The following is a 23,704-nucleotide window of genomic DNA, read 5'->3' as shown; positions in this document are numbered from 1 at the left end:
TCACAAACTGCAAGATCATGACCTAAGCCGAAGTCGGACACTTAACCGACTGAGCCACCCAGGTGCCTCAAAATGGTGAACACTTTATAGCGCTAGACCACTTTACAGATTCATTTATCTCCATTTATTTTATTTTCACAATAATTGTGACACAGATGTTGACCCCATTTCACAGTGCTATCAGAGTGATGTGCCCCAAATCATAAAACAGATAAATGGCAGAGGAAAGGTTAAAACTCCAGGCTTCTGCCCTAGGACCATGATTTTTCTACTTCATTTTGGTACTCATTATTTTCAGCAAAAATTAATAAATAAAAGCTGTATTCCTAATCTGAGGACTGAATTATCATCTAGCTTTTAAATTTTTAGTTACTTGGATGTTCCCGAGGAGAAAATTTAAATAGGGAGAAATGAAAAGGTGTAAGTAGTTCGGAGGAAGTAGAAATAGCTCTCAAAGCAATTCCATTGGTTATATCAGGAGGTTCTCTACAGGCATTTGGGGCAAAACAATTCCTCTTTGTGTTCGATTGTCTTTTGTGTTTTAGGATCTTAAAATCTTCCCTCACCCCCACCTCCATGCATTGTGACAACCAAAATTCCCACTTGTGTCTTCTATTGCCCTCTGGGGGACCCAGGTGATACTGCAGGATACCTGGGCCTAGCATTGGCACAAAAAGACTGAATGTCCTCTAAGGCTTCAGGTAAGGCAGAGCTACAACTAACGGTAGTTTAAAAAAATAAATAAATAATTAAATAACTTAAGCCATTTACTTTGTAATACCAATCCCTACACTATCTGACCACAATGCTTTTACAAAAGTTACTTCCTCTCACTGGAACTTGCTATCCCCTCGCAGAAACCAACTAAAAACCTTATCTCTCAGGGCACCTGGGTGGCTCAGTCAGCTAAGCGTCTGACTCTTGGTTTCAGCTCAGATCCTGATCTCACGGTTCGAGAGTTTGAGCCCCACGTTGGGCTCTGCGCTGACAGTGCGGAACCTAGGTGAGATTCTCTCTCTCTCTCTTCCTCTTCTCTGCCCCTCCTTCGCTTGTGCTCTCTTTCTCTTAATTAATCAATCAATCAATCAATTTTTTTTAAAAAGCTTCTCTCTCATTTTCAACGTTTTCAACACTCAGTGAAACGACGTTCCAAGAGGCCCTGCTGAATCCCCTGCCGGTGAAATGGTTCCTTCTCTCCCAACATCAGAATTCCCAGAGCATTTGCCCCTCCATGCAGTCTACACTAGATTTCACACTGTGATCATATATCTCTATCCTCACTTCAGCACGGTCAGTAGAAATATGGTGCAAGCCACATATCTAATTTTTCCAGTAGCCACATTTAAGAAAATAAATAATGTAAATTAATAATATATCTTAATGGCACCTGGGTGGCTCAGTTGGTTAAGCGTCTGACTTTGGCTCAGGTCATGATCTCACGGTTCATGGGTCCGAGCCCCACATCAGGCTCTGTGCTGACAGCTAGCTCAGAGCCTGGAGCCTGTTTCAGACTCTGTTTCTCCCTCTCTCTCTCACAGTCCCCTGCTCACACTGTCTCTCTCTCTCTCTCTCTCAGAACTAAATAAAACATTTAAAAAATTTTTAAATAATATATCTTAAACTAAAATATTCAAAGTATTATTTTACATGTTAAAATATGTGATATCCAAAATATGTTTTGGATATTTTAGGTTAAGATATATTATTATTAATTGCTAATATTTGTTGTATCTATTGAGTCCTAGGAATCATGTTTAATTTACTCTTGTAGCACATCTTAATATGGAAGCTAAATTTCCAGTGGAAATATTTGGTAGTGTTTAGATTTCATTAAGTGTACAGTTGAGAGTATAGATTCACATACTCAAGTTGTTCCAGACATAACTGTCAATGGAAACTCTTAAGACACAACTCTTGACAGTAGGAGTTTTCCAAGAACTGACTTGGTCTCATGTTAAAGCTTTTATTTAAATTCATTAAAAATAAATAAAATTTAAAAATCTGCTGCTTGGTGGCACTAGCCACATGTACCAAATGGCTACCATATTAGACAGCCCAGCCATCCAAACTACTAGATTTAAAACTCCTCAAGGGCTAACAGGGCTTTATTCAGCCACTATATGCCCAGCACCCAGACCATTATCTTGTGCACAGTAGCTACTCAATAAATGTTTTGTTGAAGAAATAAATGAATAAATTGCTAATCTTAGTGATGCTATAAGTCTCCAACAGAACAGGTTGTATATATGACAATAATTGTACCTCTCATTTACATAACACTAAATAGCTTACTAAGCTCATCATCTATTCATCTTCACAAATAACCACCAAGAAAGATATTATTTCCACTTTTCAGGTATAAAACAAAATTACAAGATTCAGAAAGCCTAGTTGCTGACTGTAAGGTCACCACTACAGGACAGAGCCAGACTTTGAAGCTAGATTTTCTGAATCTAGTTGAAGTTCCTTCAGCTGACTCACAGCTGCTCTTCAGTGATCAACAAATGTATGTGGAACTGAATTAAATACTGCAGAGTACAACACAAAATATGCTGAGTGGAACTGAGCAAGGATTCTCCAAAATGTCCTGTATCGATACATAACAACAATATCAAAATTACATAGATCTTACATATCAGGCAAAAGAAAAGTGAAGGCAAAACATTCTAAGCCTAAAGAGATTATAATTAATATCTGTTTGATAAGAAAATACCAAGTGAAGGAGGGTGGGAATAGTGTCCAAAGAAGGATGACAAAGTCACTATTAACCAGAACACCTCTGATCATAGACACAATGCTCATCTGGGGAGTTCTGCAAACTCTGCCTGGGATACAAGAATCTAACCCAAGTAAATTATCCTAGATCTATAAAAATCTATTTACACAAAGATGTCTGCCACAGAGTTGCTTATACTACATTTGCAAAAACACCAGGAAAAGTTCAGCATCCAAATATCACCAAATGGTTGACTAAATTATGGTGTAGCCACTAATGGACATTTAAAATTTTTGGCACTCATGAAAGTTTAAATGTGAGGAGATGTTGGGTGGGTTTATAATATTAAATTTTAGAATATGATATTATGTGATTAAAGAGAACCTAAACATATTCATAGAGGAAATTGTTAACAATATGAAAAGAACTAACAGGGGCGCCTGGGTGGCTTAGTCGGTTAAGCGTCCGACTTTCGCTTAGGTCATGATCTCTCGGTTCGTGGGTTTGAGCCCCGCGTCTGGCTCTGTGCTGACTGCCAGCTCAGAGCCTGGAGCCTGTTTCAGTCTGTGACTCCCTCTCTCTCTGACCCTCCCCTGCTCACGCTCTCTCTCTCTCTCTCCTAGAAATAAAAAAAAAAAAAAAAGAAAGAAAAGAACTAACAATGGGTGATATTTTTTCCTTTCCCTTTTCTATGAGCATGCATCACTTTTAAATGGAAATATATAGATTTAAAACTTCCTTGAAACAAATACACAAGCAAACACAACTCATGTCTTCCCCACCGACCCCCTCCACCCCCGCCATGGGTAATGAAGCTCAAGTAAGGGAAAAGCTTCTCTTACTTCCTGTCTAGAAAATGAGCTTCCACTCAAAATCAAGGAGATAACCCTTTTCTCTGAGTTGTTGATCTAAGCTACTGGGCATGTCAAGAACTATCATCACCTCTGGAAGGATATGGCAACTGCTCAACTGCTCAACGACAGTCTAGCTCAATGCCCAAGGTCACACAGCTTTGTAGAACTGACTCCAGGCAACAGATTGAACTCAACTGTCACCGTAAAGCTGCTCATATTCCCTCAAGTGCCCTGGCTGCCTTCCAGTAGACCCACTTCACACTGGGCCCCATCAGTGTGGGGTCGCCTTACACACTTGGATAATTGCCACCCAGCTCTGGGAGATGTTGTTCACACTATTCTAGGAGTCAGCCACATTAAATCCTCAGTGATAAAGAGACTGGAATAGGAAATGCCCTTGTAGCAAGCCAGGGCCTGGCAAAGATAACTCCCAAACTCTCCCAGGCTCCCCTCCTGCCTTGCCTATGAAATTGACCACCTTTGTTCTAAAGTCAGTAGGACTTCCCAAGGATAAGCAAAGGCTAAAATACAGTAGGATCCTTACCTTCAAAAATCCTACCTAACAAAATCTCACACTTTACTGATGGGCATCCAGAGGGGCAGGTGGAACCATTCCAACTCAAGTGGCTTCCACACTGAGATACCACCTCATACCAGTCAGAGTAGCTAAAAGGAACAAATCAAGAAACTACAGATGTTGGTGAGGAAATGGGAACCCTCCTGCACTGTTGGTGGGAATGCAAACTGATGTAGTTGCTCTGGAAAACAGTATGGAGGTTCCTCAAAAAATTAAAAGTAGAACTACCCTATGACCCAGCAAAAACACTACTAGGAATTTACCCAAGGGGTACAGGAGTGCTGATGCATAAGGGCACATGTACCCCAATATTTATAGCAGTGCTTTCAACAATAGCCAAAACATGGAAAGAGCCTAAATGTCCATCAACTGACAAATGGATCAAGAAGATGTGGTTTATAGATATAATGGAATACTACTCGGCAATGAGAAAGAATGAAATCATGCCATTTGCAGCAATGTGGATGGAACTGGAGGGTATAATGCTAATTGAAATAAGTCAGTCAAAGAAAGACAGATATCATATATTTTCATTCATATTTGGAACTTAGGAAATTTAACAAAAGACCATGGGGGAGGGGGGAAAATATTTACAAAGAGAAAGGGAGGTAGGAAAACCATAAGAAACTCTTAAATACAGAGAACAAACTGAGGGTTGATGGGAGGGTGGGGGAGGGGAAAATGGAGAACAAACTGAGGGTTGATGGGAGGGTGGGGGAGGGGGAAATGGGTGATGGGCATTGAGGAGGGCACTTGTTGGGATGAGCACTGGGTGTTGTATAGAAGCCAATTTGACAACATTCAAAAAAAAACAACTCAACTGGCTTCACAGATGTATACAAATGTCAAACTCATCCATTTGAATATTTAATATGTGTAGTGTAGTTTTTTTCTATACCAATTATATCTTAACAAACCTGTTCGTAAAAGTATAGTAACCACTGATTTACCTTTATATTTCTTCCACTAAACTCCAAGCTCATTGAAGGCAAGAATCTTCATGAGGTCTTTCCTGGGCATATGTTATCTCTTCTCCTTTGCCCCCAACTCCTTGCCCCAAGAACAATTTATGATTCCATTCTCTCTTAGCTTCTAGCTAAGGAGTCAAGTGAATGGAAGGCACAAAGGCTCAGGGGTCAAAATTATACAGGATTAACTCTTGGCTCAGCTCTTTCTCAGTTGTGTGTGCATAGACAAATCATTCACTTTTTCTGAACATTACTTTGTTAACATGTAAAAGAGGGATGATATTGATATCTACTAGGAGCAGAACTAAAAATGACCATATCACTCCCATGAGTACTATGTTAGCAAAAGACACAGAAACTGTCTGCATAGGCACCATATGGGGCAGACTACCTTGAAAAATAATGATAATAATAATACTCATTTCCAAGCTGTGATAAATGAACCACTCGCACTCAATCTGAGTGGTTCACTGTTGACTGGAATTGCTGGAAGAAGCCCCAGTGGAAGAGGTAACTTACTGCTCTTTTGTGATGTGGTTTTGTGAATCAAGATGCCCTTTGAATCAGTGTTTCCACTGTTAGTTATTTACCCTTAGGGTACAGCTGAATATACAGCAATATCTAGATGCACAAAAATTTTTATCATAACCTTCCTTTCACAAGTCAAAAACTATGGGGTGGGGGGCACACCTGGGAGGCTCACTTGGTTAAGCATCTGACTTCAGTTTAGATCATAATCTCACGGTTCGAGAGCTCAAGCACTGCATCAAGTTCTCTGCTGTCAGCACTTCAGATCCTCTGTTGCTCTCTCTCTCTCTCTCTCTCTCTCTGCCCCTCCTCTGCACACACGCTCTCTCTTTCTCTCTCTCTCTCTCTCTCTCAAAAATAAACATTTTTTAAAAAAGAGTGAAAAACTAGGAACAACCTAAATGTCCAACACACATTCACATACACACATTATGTGGCAACACAGAAAAAATGCTTAAGATAAAATGTTCAGTGAAAAAAAAAATCAGGATACAAAATTGTATCCACATCATAACTGCAACTATAAGAATAAGGCATAGATAGACTTCAGGAAGGATGCCAAAATGATAGCACAGATTATATTCAGGAGGCTTTTTTTCTTTTACCATTTATCAAATGTTCTACAAGGTAAGCACATTATTTTTATAACAAAATTTCCATTTGGAAAGATGAAGAAAGGAGGGCCGGTGAATAAGAAACTGAGGCAATGTCTCAAAGTCAGTTTATCCCAAAGGTGGCGAAAACATGTCAGCCACTGAAATAGTAAGTAAAAATAGTCAGTGCCTAGCAGGCTTCTGAAAACTTCCACATATCACATTCCCAAAAGAAAACATGCACTTCGCCTGCATTCTGTTGAATTGGCTTTTGGAGAAAGACAACACGAGGAACATTTGGTGACACTTCAGTTATCGAAAATGGCATGGACATATGGCATCTCGAGGGGTGGGAGAGCTCATTCTGTGATCATTCCAAAACTTGAGACGCCCGTTCCAGATACATACTGTAAGAAGGGAGCAAAGTCTATCTGGTAGCTGTGGTCAGGAAACGCCTTCGTGGTCATTGGAAAAATGGTGCCCTGTGGCATATTTAAACACACCAAGGTAATGAGACTGTGGGAGGACTTAGGGGAGGAAGGGAAGACCAGAGGGAGCCTGTGGTGCCCGCAGAGTGGCTCTCAGGCCTGCTGAACTCAGCTTAACCAAAGAGGCTTTTAAAACCTACAGCTGCCAGGGTCCCACCCCAGGGATGCTGGTTTAATCACTTGTGAGTATACTGTGCAGCCTGGATTAAGAACCACTGAAATAGAAGGCAGATAATAAATCTGAAGAGAATAGAGAGAGTTTTCAACTGGGAGAAGATGAAATTACATCACAGAGGAAATTCACTTGTAGTTACTAGTGACGCCACTGACTTTGTTCAGTAAGTTAGAAAAGAGAATTTTAGAATTCATTTGCTCTATTTTCTCTTAGGTAGATACTTTTCTCTCTCTGTCTCTGGCTCTGGCTCTGTCTCTCTGTCTCTGTCTCTGTCTCTCTCTCTTTCACACACACACACACACACACCTCAATAAGTTGAATTTGCACCAAATAACAGAATTCCTGGTGATAGTTTGTAATCTTTAAAACTACAATTAATAGATATTAGGGACTACACTAAGTTAATTTAACCTTTTTAAAAAGTGATTACAATACAAAATAAGTTGTCAACATAGTACAGAGAATTCCCACATGCCAATCATCCAGCTTCCACCAATGACAACATCATACACAACAATACATGATCAAAACCAGGAAGCTGACGTTGACACAGAACAGTCCCCTGGACTCTAACGACACTCAGATTTCAGACGTATGTTTCATGCTAGCTGTTTTTACATAAACTTTCTGATTCCACCCTTCCATCATTACTACTTCCAATTTGCAGAACAGAAAACTGAAGCCAAGAGTAACTTTCCCAAAGTGGTGAGTGACATCGTTGGGACAGAAATTCAGCTTTGCCTGATTCCAAGCCCCAGTTCTATATCACAGAGCACACCACCATGGCTCACAGCCCCTAGAGAGAAAGCAAGCATCTCCCCTGGGAGATGCTGGTGACAGCCCATGCGCCTCACAAGTGTGTAGGCTTGGGCCAGGAGAGCAGGAAGTCTTAAGAAGGGCTTTCTAGGTTCCCAGATGAGCAACTAAAGCTGCATTCACAGGCAGCTTTTGAATAAAGTAAGGCAGGAGGAAGGGGCAGGCAGGGAATGAAGCACAAGGCAGCAGGCCAAATGGTGATGTAGTGAGAGTCCACACTCCGCACCAAGAAATGGCAGGAAATGAAGTGAGCAGACTGATGTTGGCACCTAGCATTGGCTGATCCAGGGTCACAGATAAACAGGCAGGTAACAAGGGCCTAATTGGAAAATAGGCCCACACTAGCAACAAAACTGGAAGACACAGACCCATTCCTCGGTGCTAGACTAAGAAAGCAGTGTGGACTAGTGACTAAACTGTGGGTTCTAAAGCCAGACTAGTGGTATGACCTTGGATTAGTTAACTTCTTCATGCCTCCATTTCTCCACCTGTAAGCAAGATTAGTTATTATTATTATGTCAATTTGACTACACAGGGATTAAAAGGGAAATATTAGAAACAAAAGAGGCAGAGGGTACCTCAAAGATCCCAGATGTCAGAACAGCAACTCAGTGCTAAAGGACATGTGAACATGGCTGCTGAAGTCCAGTAAAGTTAATTCCTTCACACAACACAGGGCCTCAAGCAAAGTATACATATTCCAAGAGCATTAAACAGGATGTTGATGCTGAATCATATTACCCACTAATTATCAAGCACCTGCTGATGCTAGACACTGTGCTCATTGCTCAACATGCATAACCTTCCTTGACTCCCCACAGGTATCTCATGAGGAAAAGAATACCTAATCCCATTAAAGAGATGAAGAAACTGAGCCTCAATTTAAACTGCATGTTCTAGGTCACACAGCAGGCAAGGAGTGAAGCTGGACTAAAACCAGAACTCAAATGTTCCCACTACACCTCACTGATAAGATACAGGCAACTCTTTGGACCACTGGTTGGCACAGTCATCAGACACTGGCCAGCCGGAGCAGGAAGCAGAGAGGAGTGCGTTATGGCAGAAAGAGCTAAGGGGAAAAGAACTGGAGACTCTGCTTAAAGTCCAGAAAATATGTTTAAACTCTTTTGTCTGGCTAAGTAATACCTTTCCAACCTACTCCACGTGACTCTCTCCACTCTGCAATTTCCCATGATTCTTGTGGCACCAATAGGCCCAGATAAAGACATTGCTTTCCACCAGATCAAAGGACCCCAAAGAGGCCCTACTAGCAGAGTAAAGGTTTAGACCCTGGATTTTCTGATACACATCTTCATATTCCAGGTAAAGTTTATTTCTGCCCATTAAAGTTAATGAATTTGAGACTACAGGACCACCCATACCACCTCTCTGCTTGGCTTTTGTGGCTTTTCTCTCTTAGTTAAAGCACCCTGGGCTCCAGGTGCGATGAAGACACAATGGCTTAAAAAACACTGAGTAAAAGAAGAATCCAGAGTCTGTACTGATACTAAAATCTAGAAAGAAAGGGAGAAAGAGAAGGGAAGGGAAAGCTTTTGTCCACAGTCAAATGTCATTCAATCAGTGGAGAAGGGAGGACAGAGTTAGAAATCATCATTAACTCAGGCAAGAATCATGAAGTGGCACTAAAACCACTGCATAAATGTTTGTTAACAAAAAGGCTACACTACTTAGTCTCAAATTATCTCCCCACCAATAACTTATGACTTACACAAGGGGAAGCGTACCTTTACAGTGGAGAATTGGGGGAAACAACCTCAACCAAATGCTCAAGATTAATATCACCAGTAATGGGAGCAATAGGCAATTTTTCCCCTATTGCTTCCCTGAGAAGGACACAGTATCACTTGGGTAGTATTCTTGTCAACATGAATAAGCTGAAGCAAACCACAAGGCAATGATCAGGCAATCCCTAACTGAGGAGCATTCTACAAGACAAAACACATGACCCTTTTGCTTCAAAATGTTAAGGTCATAAAAGACAAAGAAAGGCTGAGAAACTGCTTCAAATTAAAGTAGGTGAATGAGACACAATAACTCAACGTAACGTGTGCTTCAGGAATGGGTTTTGGGCCAGAAGGAAAGATTGCCATAAAAGACATTATGGGAACATAAGGTGAAACTACAATATGGGCTGTATATAGTAGTATATAGTAACAGTATTATATTAATACTAAGCTTCCTGAGTTTGAGAATTCTACTGTGGCCATGTAAGAAAATGGTCTCTTCCAAAGAAACTCAAGCTGAAATGGAAAGGTCATGATGTCTACAACTTAGGGTAAAGAAATTTAGAAAAAAAGATTCTGATATAAGATGAGAAGAGATGGGATGGGATGGGATGAGATAGACATTTGATAGCAAGTTAGCAAATGTGATTCCAGGCACGGGTTAGACAGTTATTCATTTTACTAGTCTTGCAACTTTTTTGAAGGCACAAAATTTGTCAAAACCATTTTTTAAAAAAAAACAAATGCAAAGACATTTCTTAAATATAGGGACCTATAAGTTGGCTTAGAGTGAGACAAAATAACCTTGGTCAGTGCTACCCTTAGAAACTTAACCATGGAAACTCAACCCTGACACAGCCAGTCAGTCAAGGATAGAGTAATTGACCCAACATTGGAGAAACACATAATTTAAAAAAATATAATCCAACCCCCTTCATACATCTTCTCTAATTCTAAATCTGGACCATTTTCCAAGAATGAAAATGATGAACGGATCAAAGTTCGGGATCCATAATCCAAGACTATTATTTGATTCACATCTTCCTGTTTCTGACTTTATAGACAGTGTTCAAAGCATGATCTTGGACAGTCTGCCTGCCTCCACGTACTTGAGCCCCGTCACCGTAGCCAGAATTACCACCTCTTCCAAATGAGGACAAGCCTGTCTGCAGCTCTTGATCAAATAACAATCCTTTTCCAACTAAGCTAACCTCCGGGGTCTAGAGGTAATTTATTATAGCAAATTCACTTCTGGCTGCACTTAACAGTAACCAATAAATGGGGAGCAACTAGGTTATAGTTATGGGGCTGTCTATTCAATAACCATTAGCTACTACTGCATTTAGAAGTAGTAAATTTTTCTTTAAAAAGTCTCTGTTCCAAAACATGTGGAAAAACATATTTTCACAGGTTTCTTCCCCAAATTGCCCATGTACTTCCTCCAGGCACCAGAAGTGTTCAGAACTCATGCTACCTCTAGGTCCATTATTCCACCTCTGCCGAAGGCCAGAAAGCTTTGTTTTGATGCTCTGTGTGTAAGGGACTGAGGCATGGAAATATAATTCCTAGTTCTGTGACTTAATGAAAAATGTAGTCTTCTTTTTGCTTCCCCAGGGATTTTACAAGAGCTCCAAAGATCTCTGCCTATGGAATAAAACTGAACCTTACTCCCGCAGTAAACAAGGCCCTACCATATTTGCTCCCAACTTTACCTTTCCAACACTATCTCCCTTTCACAAGCCTTGGACACAAATCCAGTAGCAACACCAACACCGGCCATGTTTTCCTGCCTCCTGACCTTGGCTCACACTGTTCCTTTTGCTTCCCTTTTATGTCCACCATGATCCAAGGTGGCCCATTTCATGGTTACTCTAAGTGCTATTCATCATATTCATCAACCAATGTGGGTCCAGGAGGGTGGAGCATGTACTGGTCTAGATCACTCCATGTGACTCCAGTGCGTGGCACAGGATGTGACTGAAGAGTGGACACTTGAATAGGAAAAGACGGCATCTGGTATTAAAGAGATTCTAATAAGAAGGAAACTGCTCCTTTCCTACTTAGCAAAGTCAAAACCCTGCCCTAATGCTATAAGTGGGAGTAAAAATTTATATAGGATCACACTATCATGAGGTTAAAAATGTAACCAGGAGCCCTTCACTGCAAAGGGCAAGGACCAGCCACCAATCAAAGGATATTGAGATTTGCATTATCACTGGACACAGTTTTAAAGAGCTTTTCTTTCTTTTTATTCAGGTACTTTAATTTTACTGCAAAAAAAAAAAAAAAAACAAATGCAGTAAAGTCATTCAGCACTGAAAGTTTATAAGGATTAACATATGTTGCTTTTGAGAAATTTCCCAGTGTAGGGTCCCATATCAGTTAGCCAATCTGTCTCTTTACCTCACCTACCATTAAGACTTAGCCCAAAGCCTGGAACTGGGGAGGTGGAGGATATAATGCATGAGAAGTGGGAAGCCAGGGTCTAGCTTTTCTGGCTCAGAGGATTATAGGGAGAAGGGAAACCAGGACCGAAGAGGGGCAAGGGTAAGATCTGTATGTCTTTATCTCTAGAAGGACATTCACCCACAAACCAGAGGGTCCACATCCAAGTACACTCAGTGGCCACTATTGTTAGGCAGTGGGAGGCTAGTTTTTAGCTTTCTCTTAGGTTCTGAGGGGTTTGGCCAGGCCCCAGATGGTCCCATGAAATCCTGAGAGCAGACCTCAGAAATGATCTGGGACCATGACTGAAGAGTTGGCCAGTGAAGCTGAAGAGCCAAAAATCAAGTCCTCCATTAACAGCAACCTTGGGCTACATGTAGCCTCAGTCCCAGGTCCAGGAAAAGCCTCAGACTATTCAAGGCTAAAGCCATCCTCGGACCACCCTCAGTTCAGCTAATCAAAAAAACATTCCTATGGTCTGAGTCAAGGCTGGGAACTGCAGATACAAACTAGCCAGTTTCTCACCGCTTGCTTGAACCCCATGTGGGCCCTTTGAACTCACCTCATAATTGGTCATTTTCAAAGGATTCTCAAGAGTCATGATTGGGTCCCACCAAAAGTAATGAACACCTCACAGATACTGAATGGTCAAAGCTGTAATTGTAATTGGTGCTTATGTGATGATGCTACATGTACTGTAACACCCCCATCCCTTACTCCTTAAAAACCCTGTTCGCTATTGTTCTTTGCTTCATCTTGCCTCCACGACACCAGTAGGCAGATGAGCCCCTGCTCGAGCTTGTAATAAAGACCCTTTTGTATTTGCATTGGTGCTGGCTCCTTGGAGGTCTCTGGGACTCGCGAATCGGGCACAACAAAGCCAGTGAGGCCAGTGAGGCTGACATGGGGACAACGTAGCCCAGGGTCGAAGGCTGGACCAACTGATCCAGAACCATATTATATTTTTTTTATTTTTTTTAAATGTTCATTTATTTTTGAGAGGGAGAGAGACAGAGCATGAGCAGGGGAGGGGCAAACAGAGAGCGAGACACAGAATATGAAGCAGACTCCAGGCTCTGAGCTGTCAGCACAGAGTCTGACACAGGGCTCAAACTCACGAACCATGAGATCATGACCTGAGCCAAAGTCAGACACTAACCAACTGAGCCACCCAAGTGCCCCAGAACCATATTAGAATCACAACCAAACCTCAATGGATCCAAAGCTCTGCCAGAGGAGGAGTGGAGAGGCCTTCCTTCACTTAAGACAGAGCATCAGGGATTTTCCACACACTTGAAGTCTCTGTGTGGCCTAGGGCAAAAGTTTCTATTGCTAATTAGGAGGCACAAGAGGTTGATGCACACATCACACTGGCAGGGAGATTTAGACAGAGGTTCTAAGAGTGTCCCAGCCCCCCTCCCCCACCTGACAGTACTGAAGCTACTTGACCCTCCCTGTAGGGTTATTCCAGGATGAATCGTTTACACTTTGTGTACAATGTGCTTCTAGGAGTTATTCTGAGGGATGTACACTGAGGTGCTGAGGATACCTCAGATAAGGTCCACTCCTGTGGCTGGAAAGCTGGGCTCCCCAAAAGCCCAGGAAGAATGTGTCAGGTCTGAAGAAGGATGCACTCTCTAGGGGAACTCAGCCCTGGAGATAAGCACACTGGCTGGAAACCGGAGTGTATCCATAAGCAAATCATCTGTACAATGTTCAACATTTTTGAGCAGATGTATTTTAGGTGTGATTTAAAATTCTCCCCTCTTACATTGTAGTTTCTTTAGTTAATCCAAATGTTTCAGCAAAGTATCTTGTAGGCAATAAAAGTACAAGATACTAAAGAAAACTGTGGCCTGCCCCATATTTACCCTACCACTAGTGCCCATGGGGAAGGTGCAACATCAACTACAAAATGCAAAATCAAATAGAGAGAGACTGGCCCAGGATTTCTAGGCCAGTAGCCTTGGAGCTATGCCCACAGCACGGAGCCAGCAGTGGTCAGCCAGCAGAGGATCACAGTGAGATGGGAGACTGTGTTAGCCCAGGTCTTCTGAGAGGCAGGTACCAAGACATGCAAGAAATATATCAGGGGGAACATCTGTAAGAGAAAATGGGGAAGGAGCCAGGGAGGCTGGGAGAGTGGGAGTACAAGTCTGACTCCCAGTGAAGGAGAGAAGGAAGGAAGATTGAGCGGAAGCATCTCTGATTACAGTGCAGTTCCAAAGAAAGTTCAGCAAGGCCATCATGGAGTCCTCAAGCCAATGTCACCATTAGAGAAATCCCATGTCTTTCAGGAATGGCCAGTCTTAGCATCTCTGATGCTCTCGGTCACTGGCTGAGAGAACACTTGGGAAATACAGCCTCAGCCATCACCAAAACAAATTTCTCACACAGAAGCTGGGGCCTTGGTCAAGTACACTCCCTGTGGTTGGAGATGTGAAAGGTGCATGGCCACCGCAAGGATAAATCTCCTCTTTCCCAAAATACCAGGGAAGGATCAGGAAGAATACAAGAAGAATAGTGTCTGTATGATACATGCTTTGTCAATTTCGAACACTAAAAAATCTGTGCATAAAAACTTACTTACAAGAAGAAGCCTAAATATTTCCCTTATGCGAAGCCCACTTTGCAATAGAAACTCCTCTAACTTAAAAACAAAACAAAAATCTCAGAATTAATTCTTTCATTTTCCCCTTAGCAAACTTGAGGAAGACTCTACAATTTGGATTAGCAAAGACCAGAAGGGGAAAATGTCAACTCCAAGGAGGCAGCACTAAGTCAGGAAAGTAGGTGTCTCCAAAGTCCCAGTGGGTGACCAACATACGGTGATAGAGAAAGATGTGTGATCAGACTTCTCACGAGCTAATGGGGAATTTTCACCCATGACTCATCCCGGGGTGGGGTCCGAAGCGGCAGGGGCCGCCACCCCACGCCATGCCCTATCATCAGCCAGATTGCACATTTCCTGAAAGTAATCAAGTCAGAAACTGGCTTCTTGGCAGTAGCTCCTGGTGGAAAAATGACTGCCAAAAACCAAAATGAGGATGAGTTCAACGATTTAATTCTGCATGGAAAACACAATCCGTTAAATGGGATCTGACAAGGCCTTAATCTCATCCATAGCTGAGGGCGTTGGCTCAATGCAGTTCTGCTCTCTGCAATATATTCTTAGTAAGCTATGTATAGAATCAGGAACACTTTTGCCAAAGCCCAAATAAGTCCATTCTAAGCGGGAAGAAACGCTTACAAGCCCCAGTGATTCTCTAGAGAGTGAGTGTGCTATTCTTCCAAATGCAAAATTATCAAAACTTGGTACCTCAACCCACGTTGAGAGTCACACAGTTCAAGGTAAGTAACCGAAAAGGCCAAGGCATTCGATGGCTTCAGGATTTCTGCTAGTGTCTAAGGAGGTCAGGCCAGGACAGCCTTATTCATAAAGCATCCGTGGAGTTCCTATTCCCACCCTGGGGTTCATTGCACAACGCAGTCACATAAGAAGAGGTCAAGGTGTGGAGGATCAATCCACTCCTAAACAGGGTTTTAGAAACTGGAAGAGAAGGAATTAAGGGCTGTCACATTCACTAGCCCTCTTAATCCAGCAACAGTCCCCAAGGCCTATGTTGTTATTTCAGTTTCCATTTGTAAAATGAGGAAATTGAGATTCAAAACCATGACTCAAATCACATAAGTTAGAAGAGCATTTGTAAACTCATACCTGTGGTATTCCAGAGCTTTCTACTCAGAGGGTGGTCCTCAGACCATGACATCACTTGAGAGTTTGTTTGCAATGCAGATTCCTAGGCTGCAGCCCAGACTTACTGAATCTGGTTCTGAATAGGATCCTCAAAGGAATTCATTCATGAAGTTTGAGAAACACTGCCTTTAAAGCAGTTCTATCCGAAAGCATGGCTGGATTAAAACATAAATTTGAACTAGAAAAAGGATTTAGTACAAAAGAACAGGGTAGGTCTCACAGGAGAAGCATCAGACTATATATCCAAATTGCTACATCCAAATTAGCAGAGCCAATCATGCTATCTTATTCACCAACAACAAACCCAGAAGCCAAGGTGATGTGGTAGTAGTAGAACATGGTGGAGAGATCATAACTTTGGAGTCAGGTGGACTGGGCTGAAATTTCTAGCTCTTCCACCTGCTGAATAACTTTGGGTAAGCTGCTTGATCTCTCTGAACCTCAGTTTCCTGGCCTGTACCACTGGGATTATAATACTTACCTATAACCTTGGGAGATTAAATGAGCAAATGAATGTACAATTCCTGGCCATAGCAGATATTCAATAAACATTGGTTTCCTTGCCTCGCAGTGCAATCTGGACTGGGTCTCACCTTTGCAAATGTGCACACTAGAGTCTGGGGACAGAAAAGGCTCCCAGCAGCCGGCTCCCTCCTGTTCTCTGGGTCCTCAGGTGGCAGGTACTGAGTCCTATCACTAATCAGACTGGCTGGACTTGTCTGTCTTCCTCATGCTCCTGGTTCAGCTTTCTCTCTCACCTCTTTTAGGAAAAACCTGAGCAGAACAACAGGCTCAAAGAGACAGATCATGAAGAAGAAGGAAAACAGGCATCTGGGGTACAATTCCCAGGAGTATCTATTTTCCAGACACTGAAGCTTTTTTTTCTTAGTTATGTTCCCACTTTCTTCTTTTCAAAAGTCTCCAGTCTTGAAAGCAGATTTTTCATGCCAGAGGCTTAGCAAATTTTCAGAGCCCCCGGGGTCTGCACCTGGAGCCACAACACCCAAGCCTGATCCTATTTACTCTGTGTGTATACGCTCAAATACACGTAAGGTTTCCATTGAGAGCTGAGTAGGAATAGATTAGCACCCAAAAGCACATTCTGGGAGCCAGATACTGTGCTTGTCTCTCTCATTTATATTAGCTCCTTTAAACCCTCCCTCCAACCCTGGGAAGTAGGCATCTTTATCCCTATTTTGGGAAGATTGAAGAAACTGAGACCAGATTAGATAAGTGATCTGTTCAAATTAATACAGCAAAATATTTCAGAGCTCCAGGGATTATTCAATATCATATGGTCCAGTGATTCTCTAACTGTGGTCCCTGGACCAACAGCATCAGCACCACCTTGTTGGAAAGGCCCATCTTAGGATCCCACCCAGACCTGGGGATAAGCCCAGCAGTCTTTGTCCATAACCCTTGAAGTAGCTGCAATGCACATCCATGTTTGAAACCCACTGTTCTTGTCGACCCTCAGACGTGACAGTTAAGAGAGCAGAGGTTCAAAGAGATGATACAATTTGCCTTGGTCACAGAATCTAGACTAAAGCCTAGTACAGCCACTTTCAGAAGTTGAATTTTCCTACCTGGGTAGCTTAGAGGGTCGCTTTCATGAGGAGTAAAGACTAAAGTCCATAGTACAACAGCATCAAACTATGTAACCTTCCAGAGATATTGGCTGGGATTTGAAAGTGCACAAAAATGAGGAGACCCTACTCCCCATGCACTGGTATCTTTCCCTCAACACTCTGTTGAACTGCCTGCTCTTAGACACAGAACATCTGCCTCATCACTGCTGGCCAGCCGAGAGGATGACTCAACAGGAGAGTGCCATGGAACGTATTCAGAATGGAGATGGCATTTACACACACCTCAGCCATCAACTTATAAGCCTTGGAGGAAAGAGGCCATGCCTTGCATTTTCTAAAATCCTTATTTCTAAATCTGTGTGTCGAATTCTCACTTTCTGCTACACCTCCTCGCATTACTGCTAACTGACATAAACAGAGAGTGTTGGCCACCAGTGGAAGTCATTTGGGAGGGAGTTATCCTGAAGCCCCATTTGCATCACAGGCATGCTTTTTAATGTGAGTTTCTACATGATATATTTACTTGGGAGGGATTCCAGGAGCTGGTAAAGACTAGGTAGGACCTGAAGTCTACCCAAGCTACCCCTTGTTTCCACCACTGGTGACCACCAATTGGCAAGCAATTGTCCTTATTAGTTTGTGTTTGAATTTAATCAGAACTATGGACTCTACCTTTCTGGACCAGTTTCTCCATTTCTAAAATGGGCATCATCTTTGGGTTGTTAGGGCCATGCCTGGCAATATAAGAGTCATATTGTTATTGTTGTTGTAACAGGGAGCTTGGGGGAGTTTTAAACATACAAACTTCTGAAGTTTTTTTGAAAAATACCTATCATCAGTAAATGTATAAACACTTCCTACCTTATTTCTTTGGAAATAGAGACTGGAATTTACCTTTAGGGCAGACTGCCCCTTTGATCTAGAAGGAATTACTTGAATGGAATATTATGCAAATATAAAACAAGCATACACTCTTTGTCCTGGGAATGGCTTGGTATGTAATCATCTCCACCTACTTGCCAAGAGCTAGGAAAGATTTCTAGGGTAAGCATCTGATCCCTCCCCTTTGAGGATCCACGTCATTAGAATATGTCTGAGACACTGTGCTAAGGTAAGGTGTCAGGAAGGAAGAAGAGATGCCAGCCAGAGGAGGTATCACAAGAAAGAGGAGATCTGGACTGGACACTGACTTAGAACTTCACTGAGAGTCCACCCTCCGGGATACCTGGGTGGCTCAGTCGGTTGAGCGTCCGACTTCGGCTCAGGTCATGATCTCACAGTTCGTGGGTTCGAGCCCCGCATTGGGCTCTGTGCTGACAGCCAGCTCAGAGCCTGGAGGCTGTTTTGGATTCTGTGTCTCCCTCTCTCTCTGATCCTCCTCTGCTCATGCTGTCTCTCTCTCTCTCTCTCTCTCTCTCTCTCTCAGAAATAAATAAAAAACATTTAAAATAATAATAATAAAAAAGAAAGTCCACCCTCACTCCACATGAGACCCCATTGCCCTGGCCAGTACAGACACCAGAGCAGGTGAAAGGCTGAGTCAGTAAGCCTGGAGTCCCTGGGTACAGTCAGGGAGATGAACTTCAAGAAAACACTAGACTTGTTAATCCTTAGGCACATTGGGTTTACTGTCATTGCAGTTTGGATCTTATTTGATTATAAAAACTGATAACCATATTTCATGGCCCAGGATTCCTAATGCCCTCCAAGTATGAACAAAAAGAAAGACAAGGGAGTAACCAAAGTTGCCACTTCTTCCCAGATTTCCCAGAGTTACTAACACTGGGAAGTCAGCAATTCTCAGGTCTTTTCACTCTAGTGAAATGGCCGGGGTGGGAGACTGGGGGGTGGAGAACATGTAAGTGATATATTCCTATTGGCATTATTTAAAATCCAGCTACAACTCATTTCGTTCTTTGCAGTCCAAAAAGTATATAGAAAACAAGTGGCATTATTACCAGGGTAACCTTGATTCTCCTCTAACTTATTTCCTGATAAACTGTTTACACATGTTAATACGTTGCTTATGATCACTTGCATACAAATAATCTCACAATGATGTGACTACCACAGTTAAGGACAACAACATTAGAGGGTATTTACCCTCTGACATTCCCATTGAACTCACTTATCTTCTTCAGAAGAAAGGATGATGCCAGAATAACACACAGTTGTATTAAGGAGACAAATAAATGAATAACCAATGCCAATGGATTTCTAGCTTCAAATGCTGAAGGGTTGGCATATTTACACTGGCTGTGTTTTTCTTACCGCACCAAGTGTTACAAGGACCTAAAAACAAAACCGTACCTTAACAAACATAATTTAATCTTTTTTCCGGACCCCAGACATTGATACATAATACAACTAGCAGATCAAATGATTTTCATGGTCATCAATACATTTTCTTTATGGAGGAGCACCGAATGCAAAGAGAAAGAATAGAGTTGGCAAGCAAAAGAGATGTTCTTTGCATCAAAGTGCCTCTCTAGCTGTTCATTGAAGAGGACAATGAACCTGGTCTGGGCTGGAAGGAGTTGCTACAAGAAGGCTGCATGTGAAGGGGTGACTCCAACCAGAGACGTTCCTAAATGAGAACATACAGCCCACGAACGCCATTCACCCTCCCATCTTCCACCATCATGTGCAGAGAAGTGCAGGTTCACGGAAGTTACTTCTCTCTACCTGAGTGGGTTTTGTTTCATGTAAAACCTCACAATGCAGAAACCAAACCCTTAGTAGGAATAAGAAAAGCATTTGCTTTGCAATTCTTGTCCCGCCGCTGCATCAGTCACACTACATAAAGAAATCCAAACCCCTATTCATCACTGCTTTTCAGAGCTCATCTATAATTCAGTCGACACTAAGAACCTTCACACAATGAAACAGCTTTTACTGAGCGATTACACATATCACCTGGATGCAAAAGAGAGGACGTTTTTCATGGATGCCAAGAGTTGTCTGAGTTGTTTATGGGAGAAGAAAAGCAAGGTTTGTATGTCCTACTAAGCCATGTGGAGAGTATGAAAGCCTTATATAATGGTAAGAAAAGTGAAAGAAGTAAAATTAGGGTAACAGGGAGAAAGGAGGGGAGGAAGGCAGGATGTCAAAAAAAAAAAAAAAGAAAAACATTAGACCTTAATTTCTGAAATCAGCTCTGCTGTGTATTTCAAAAGTGAGTCTGAAAGACTGATTCAGGGGGAAGAAATCACTTTTATACACCATGTCCCATAGTCAGAATGATTTTTATGTGATACGGTGGAAAGGCAAGTGCTAGAGTTATGATAGCGTGGAGTGCAAAACAGGAAAAAAACACAAGAGGCCTTTGCAGAAGACGCAAGACCAAATGATGGACAAGAACACAGTGAGCAGCCACCTGGGAAAGCACACAAGGAAGATCTTTGCTTCCGTTCAGGAGGCAGCAGCTCTCACATCTCTTATGACTTAGAAACCTTCCCCGAGCCAGAGATTCTAAAGACATGGAGCTGAATTCATTCCCACCACATGCTTTTTCTCTGTGCACTTATCTCCATGCGTCATCCTCCTTTGAAGCAAAGACTCATTAATCCAATTCAAATTGCCAACATCAGTAAATCCTTTGCCTCAGCATTTAAATGCCAATACCAATTAAATACCAACAGCAACTTAACTACTGATGGGATCTGCGCTACATTCAGGAAATCCAGCCAGAAGTCCAGCTAGCATTAATTCCAACACTCCTTCATCAATTCTAATTTACTCAGTGCAAAGAAATGAGGTAATTTTCTGGCCACGCTGACGATGCATCCAACTGGATTGAAATAACTCCGCAGCAAATAAGAAGGAACAGATTGATTGCAATCCACCAAACCTGAAGGATGTCTTCACCAAGGCTTCTGGGCTATCAAGCTGAGGCAATTCATCAGCTAAGATTTCCTCTGGTGGTCGGGGGTCGTGGACAATGGTTGGTCGTGGCTTTTCCTTGGCATTCCCCGTGAGCCCATCGATGAGGGAGTTCCACAGACAGTTCTGTGACTTAGACCCTGAGGGGTAAGGGGGAAAAAGCATGCAGTCAATTCCGAACCAACAGCATGCCCTGCCTTGACCAACTCAGGATTTTCAAAAGCAAAGTAGGGAAACTTCCATATTTTTCATGACCTCTAACATCAGAGGGCTCCAAGAGATACTGTTCAGGCAACATAGGGAGTAACCAGGACATTTTAAATTTATATGCAGAGAATAGGCTAATACCCTGAATATTTTGACCCACAGCTTAGTATTAAGGATAGATATCTTGGGGCGCCTGGGTGGCTCAGTCGGTTGAGCGTCCGACTTCGGCTCAGGTCATGATCTCACGGTTTGTGGGTTTGAGCCCCGCATCAGGCTCTGTGCTGACAGCCAGCTCAGAGCCTGGAGCCTGTTTCCGATTCTGTGTCTCCCTCTCTCTCTGCCCATCCCCTGCTCATGCTGTCTCTCTCTCTCAGATATAAATAAAATATTTTTTTTTTAAAAAAAGGATGTATATCTTGCCTCATTTCAGTGGTAATCAACTCCAACTCTAATACAGCTGTAGGTATTTATTTATATATTTATTAGCAATTGGAAGTACACAAAGGACTACCATTTTAGAGAAGAGTAAGATGTTCAGACACAAGTCTCCCTTATGAACTCAGCTTGCTTGAAGCCCAAGTTTCAAGACTCCATTCTATGGAGATACCCACTCTAAACAGGGACCCAGTTCTAGAAACCAGAACTTTAGACAGGCTCAGTCTTCTAGAAGATCAAGACTCAAGAAAATTACACTGCATGTTAATGATACTCTACCTGACAAACACTTCAGGCATATGAGATGAATATTAAAGGCAAACATGAAATAGAAAGAATGTCACAAAATAGGGTAACCAAGGTCAATATCAACAGGGATACATTTACATTACATTACACTACATTACATTACATTACACTACACTACACTACATTACATTACATTACATTACATTACATTACATTACATTATATTACTTTGATATTATGTACCTTTGATATGATGTGATGAAAATGGCACTTTATCTCTGTGGTCTTCCTTCCCAAAACACATAACCCCAGTATATAAAGCATTTTTCTAGCTTCTGTAAACTTAATGCTTTAACATCTGCCCTACATGCATAGGGTATTTCTTTCAATGTTCTTATCCCAGACATTTCTTGTTCTAGACAACTCAGTAATGCTTCTGAGTCACCTTGTCTTGGCTTTCTGTCTCCCTCATCTCTCACCTTCTCCTTCCCCTAACTCTTCAGGAAGAGTCCTTCTCTCAGGGGCATGCTTTTCAATACAAACCAATCAAATCAGAGTCCATACCCCCAACACCTCTCTTACTGAGCTTTTGCACTCTGGGCCACTATTCACCTTCCCAACTCACTCCAGCCCAGGTACCAGAAAACTAGGGACAGCCCCTATGCCCCAAATCCCATTGAAACTATTCAAACTAGCCAATCCTAAGCCTGCTTACCCTGACTTACCCATGACTCCCTACAAAAACCACAGTAAAAGACTCTTGCTCACAGTTTCCCCCACCCCAGCTCTGCCTTATAACAGACACCAATACTTCTCAGCATGGCCTCCATGGTGTGCCATGTACCCCCTCTTTGGGGACCTGCAAGTATTAAAAAACTATCTTTTCAATAGCAGTCATCTCTAGATCTGCTGGCCCTACCATGCCTAAATAATAATAAAAACCTATCCAAGTACCCAATCTAGTCATGGGGAAAACATCAGACAAATACCAACTGACGAACATTCTGCAAACACCTGACCAATACTCTTATAAACTGTCAAGGTCTGAGAAACTATCACAGTCAAGAGGAGTCTAAGAAGACATGATGACTAAATGTAGTGTGGTGTCCTGATGGGATCGTGAAACTTAAAAGGACATTAGGCAAAAACTAAGGCAATCTGAATGAAGTATGTACTTTAGTCAATAATAATTCATCACTATTAATTCATTAATTGTGACAAATGTACCATATTAATATAAGATTAATAATAGGGGAAAATGGGCTTGGGGTATACGGGAACTCTTAGTACTATCTTTGCAAATTTTCTATAAATCTAAAGCTGTTCTAAAACAAAAGTTATTATAAAATACAAATAAATAAAATACTATAAGTAAATAGCCATTATAAAAGAAGTCTGTGAGCAAAAAAAAATTTTTAAGTGGAGCCTGAGGGTATTAACATTACTATTACCCAATTACCATTGGCTTGTCCCAGTTATGCTCTTCCCAAAAGAAAGAAAGCTTTTTATCATTGCACAAAAATACTGTTGGGTTTCCAAGTCATGCACCCATGGAGCTGTGTCCATCCAGAAGGGTTGGCTTTTTCTACTCAATCCATGCAGAGGGAGTACCTTTATCTAAGTTACACAAAGAGTCTTTATGGGATCTGAGGGGGTGTGCATGGAGGGGTAAAAAGCACT

The 23,704-nt window shown here is 41.9% G+C and overlaps 1 protein-coding gene across 1 annotated transcript in view; it reads right to left on the bottom strand.

Moving 5' to 3' along the window:
- Nucleotides 1-23,704, bottom strand: part of PDE1C (phosphodiesterase 1C) — a 519,825-nt gene that overhangs the window by 371,855 nt on the left and 124,266 nt on the right. The window contains exon 3 of the mRNA XM_039251155.1: nt 21,102-21,273. Within this exon, the coding sequence (XP_039107086.1) occupies nt 21,102-21,273 (172 nt within the window). The remainder of the gene's footprint in view (nt 1-21,101; nt 21,274-23,704) is intronic.

The sequence above is a fragment of the Hyaena hyaena genome, unplaced genomic scaffold (genome assembly GCF_003009895.1).
Source record: "Hyaena hyaena isolate Hyena2069 unplaced genomic scaffold, ASM300989v1 scaffold_387, whole genome shotgun sequence".
Lineage (NCBI taxonomy): Eukaryota > Metazoa > Chordata > Mammalia > Carnivora > Hyaenidae > Hyaena > Hyaena hyaena.
The sequence above is the reverse complement of the archived record's forward strand: the minus strand, read 5'-3'. Positions and strand labels throughout refer to the sequence as shown.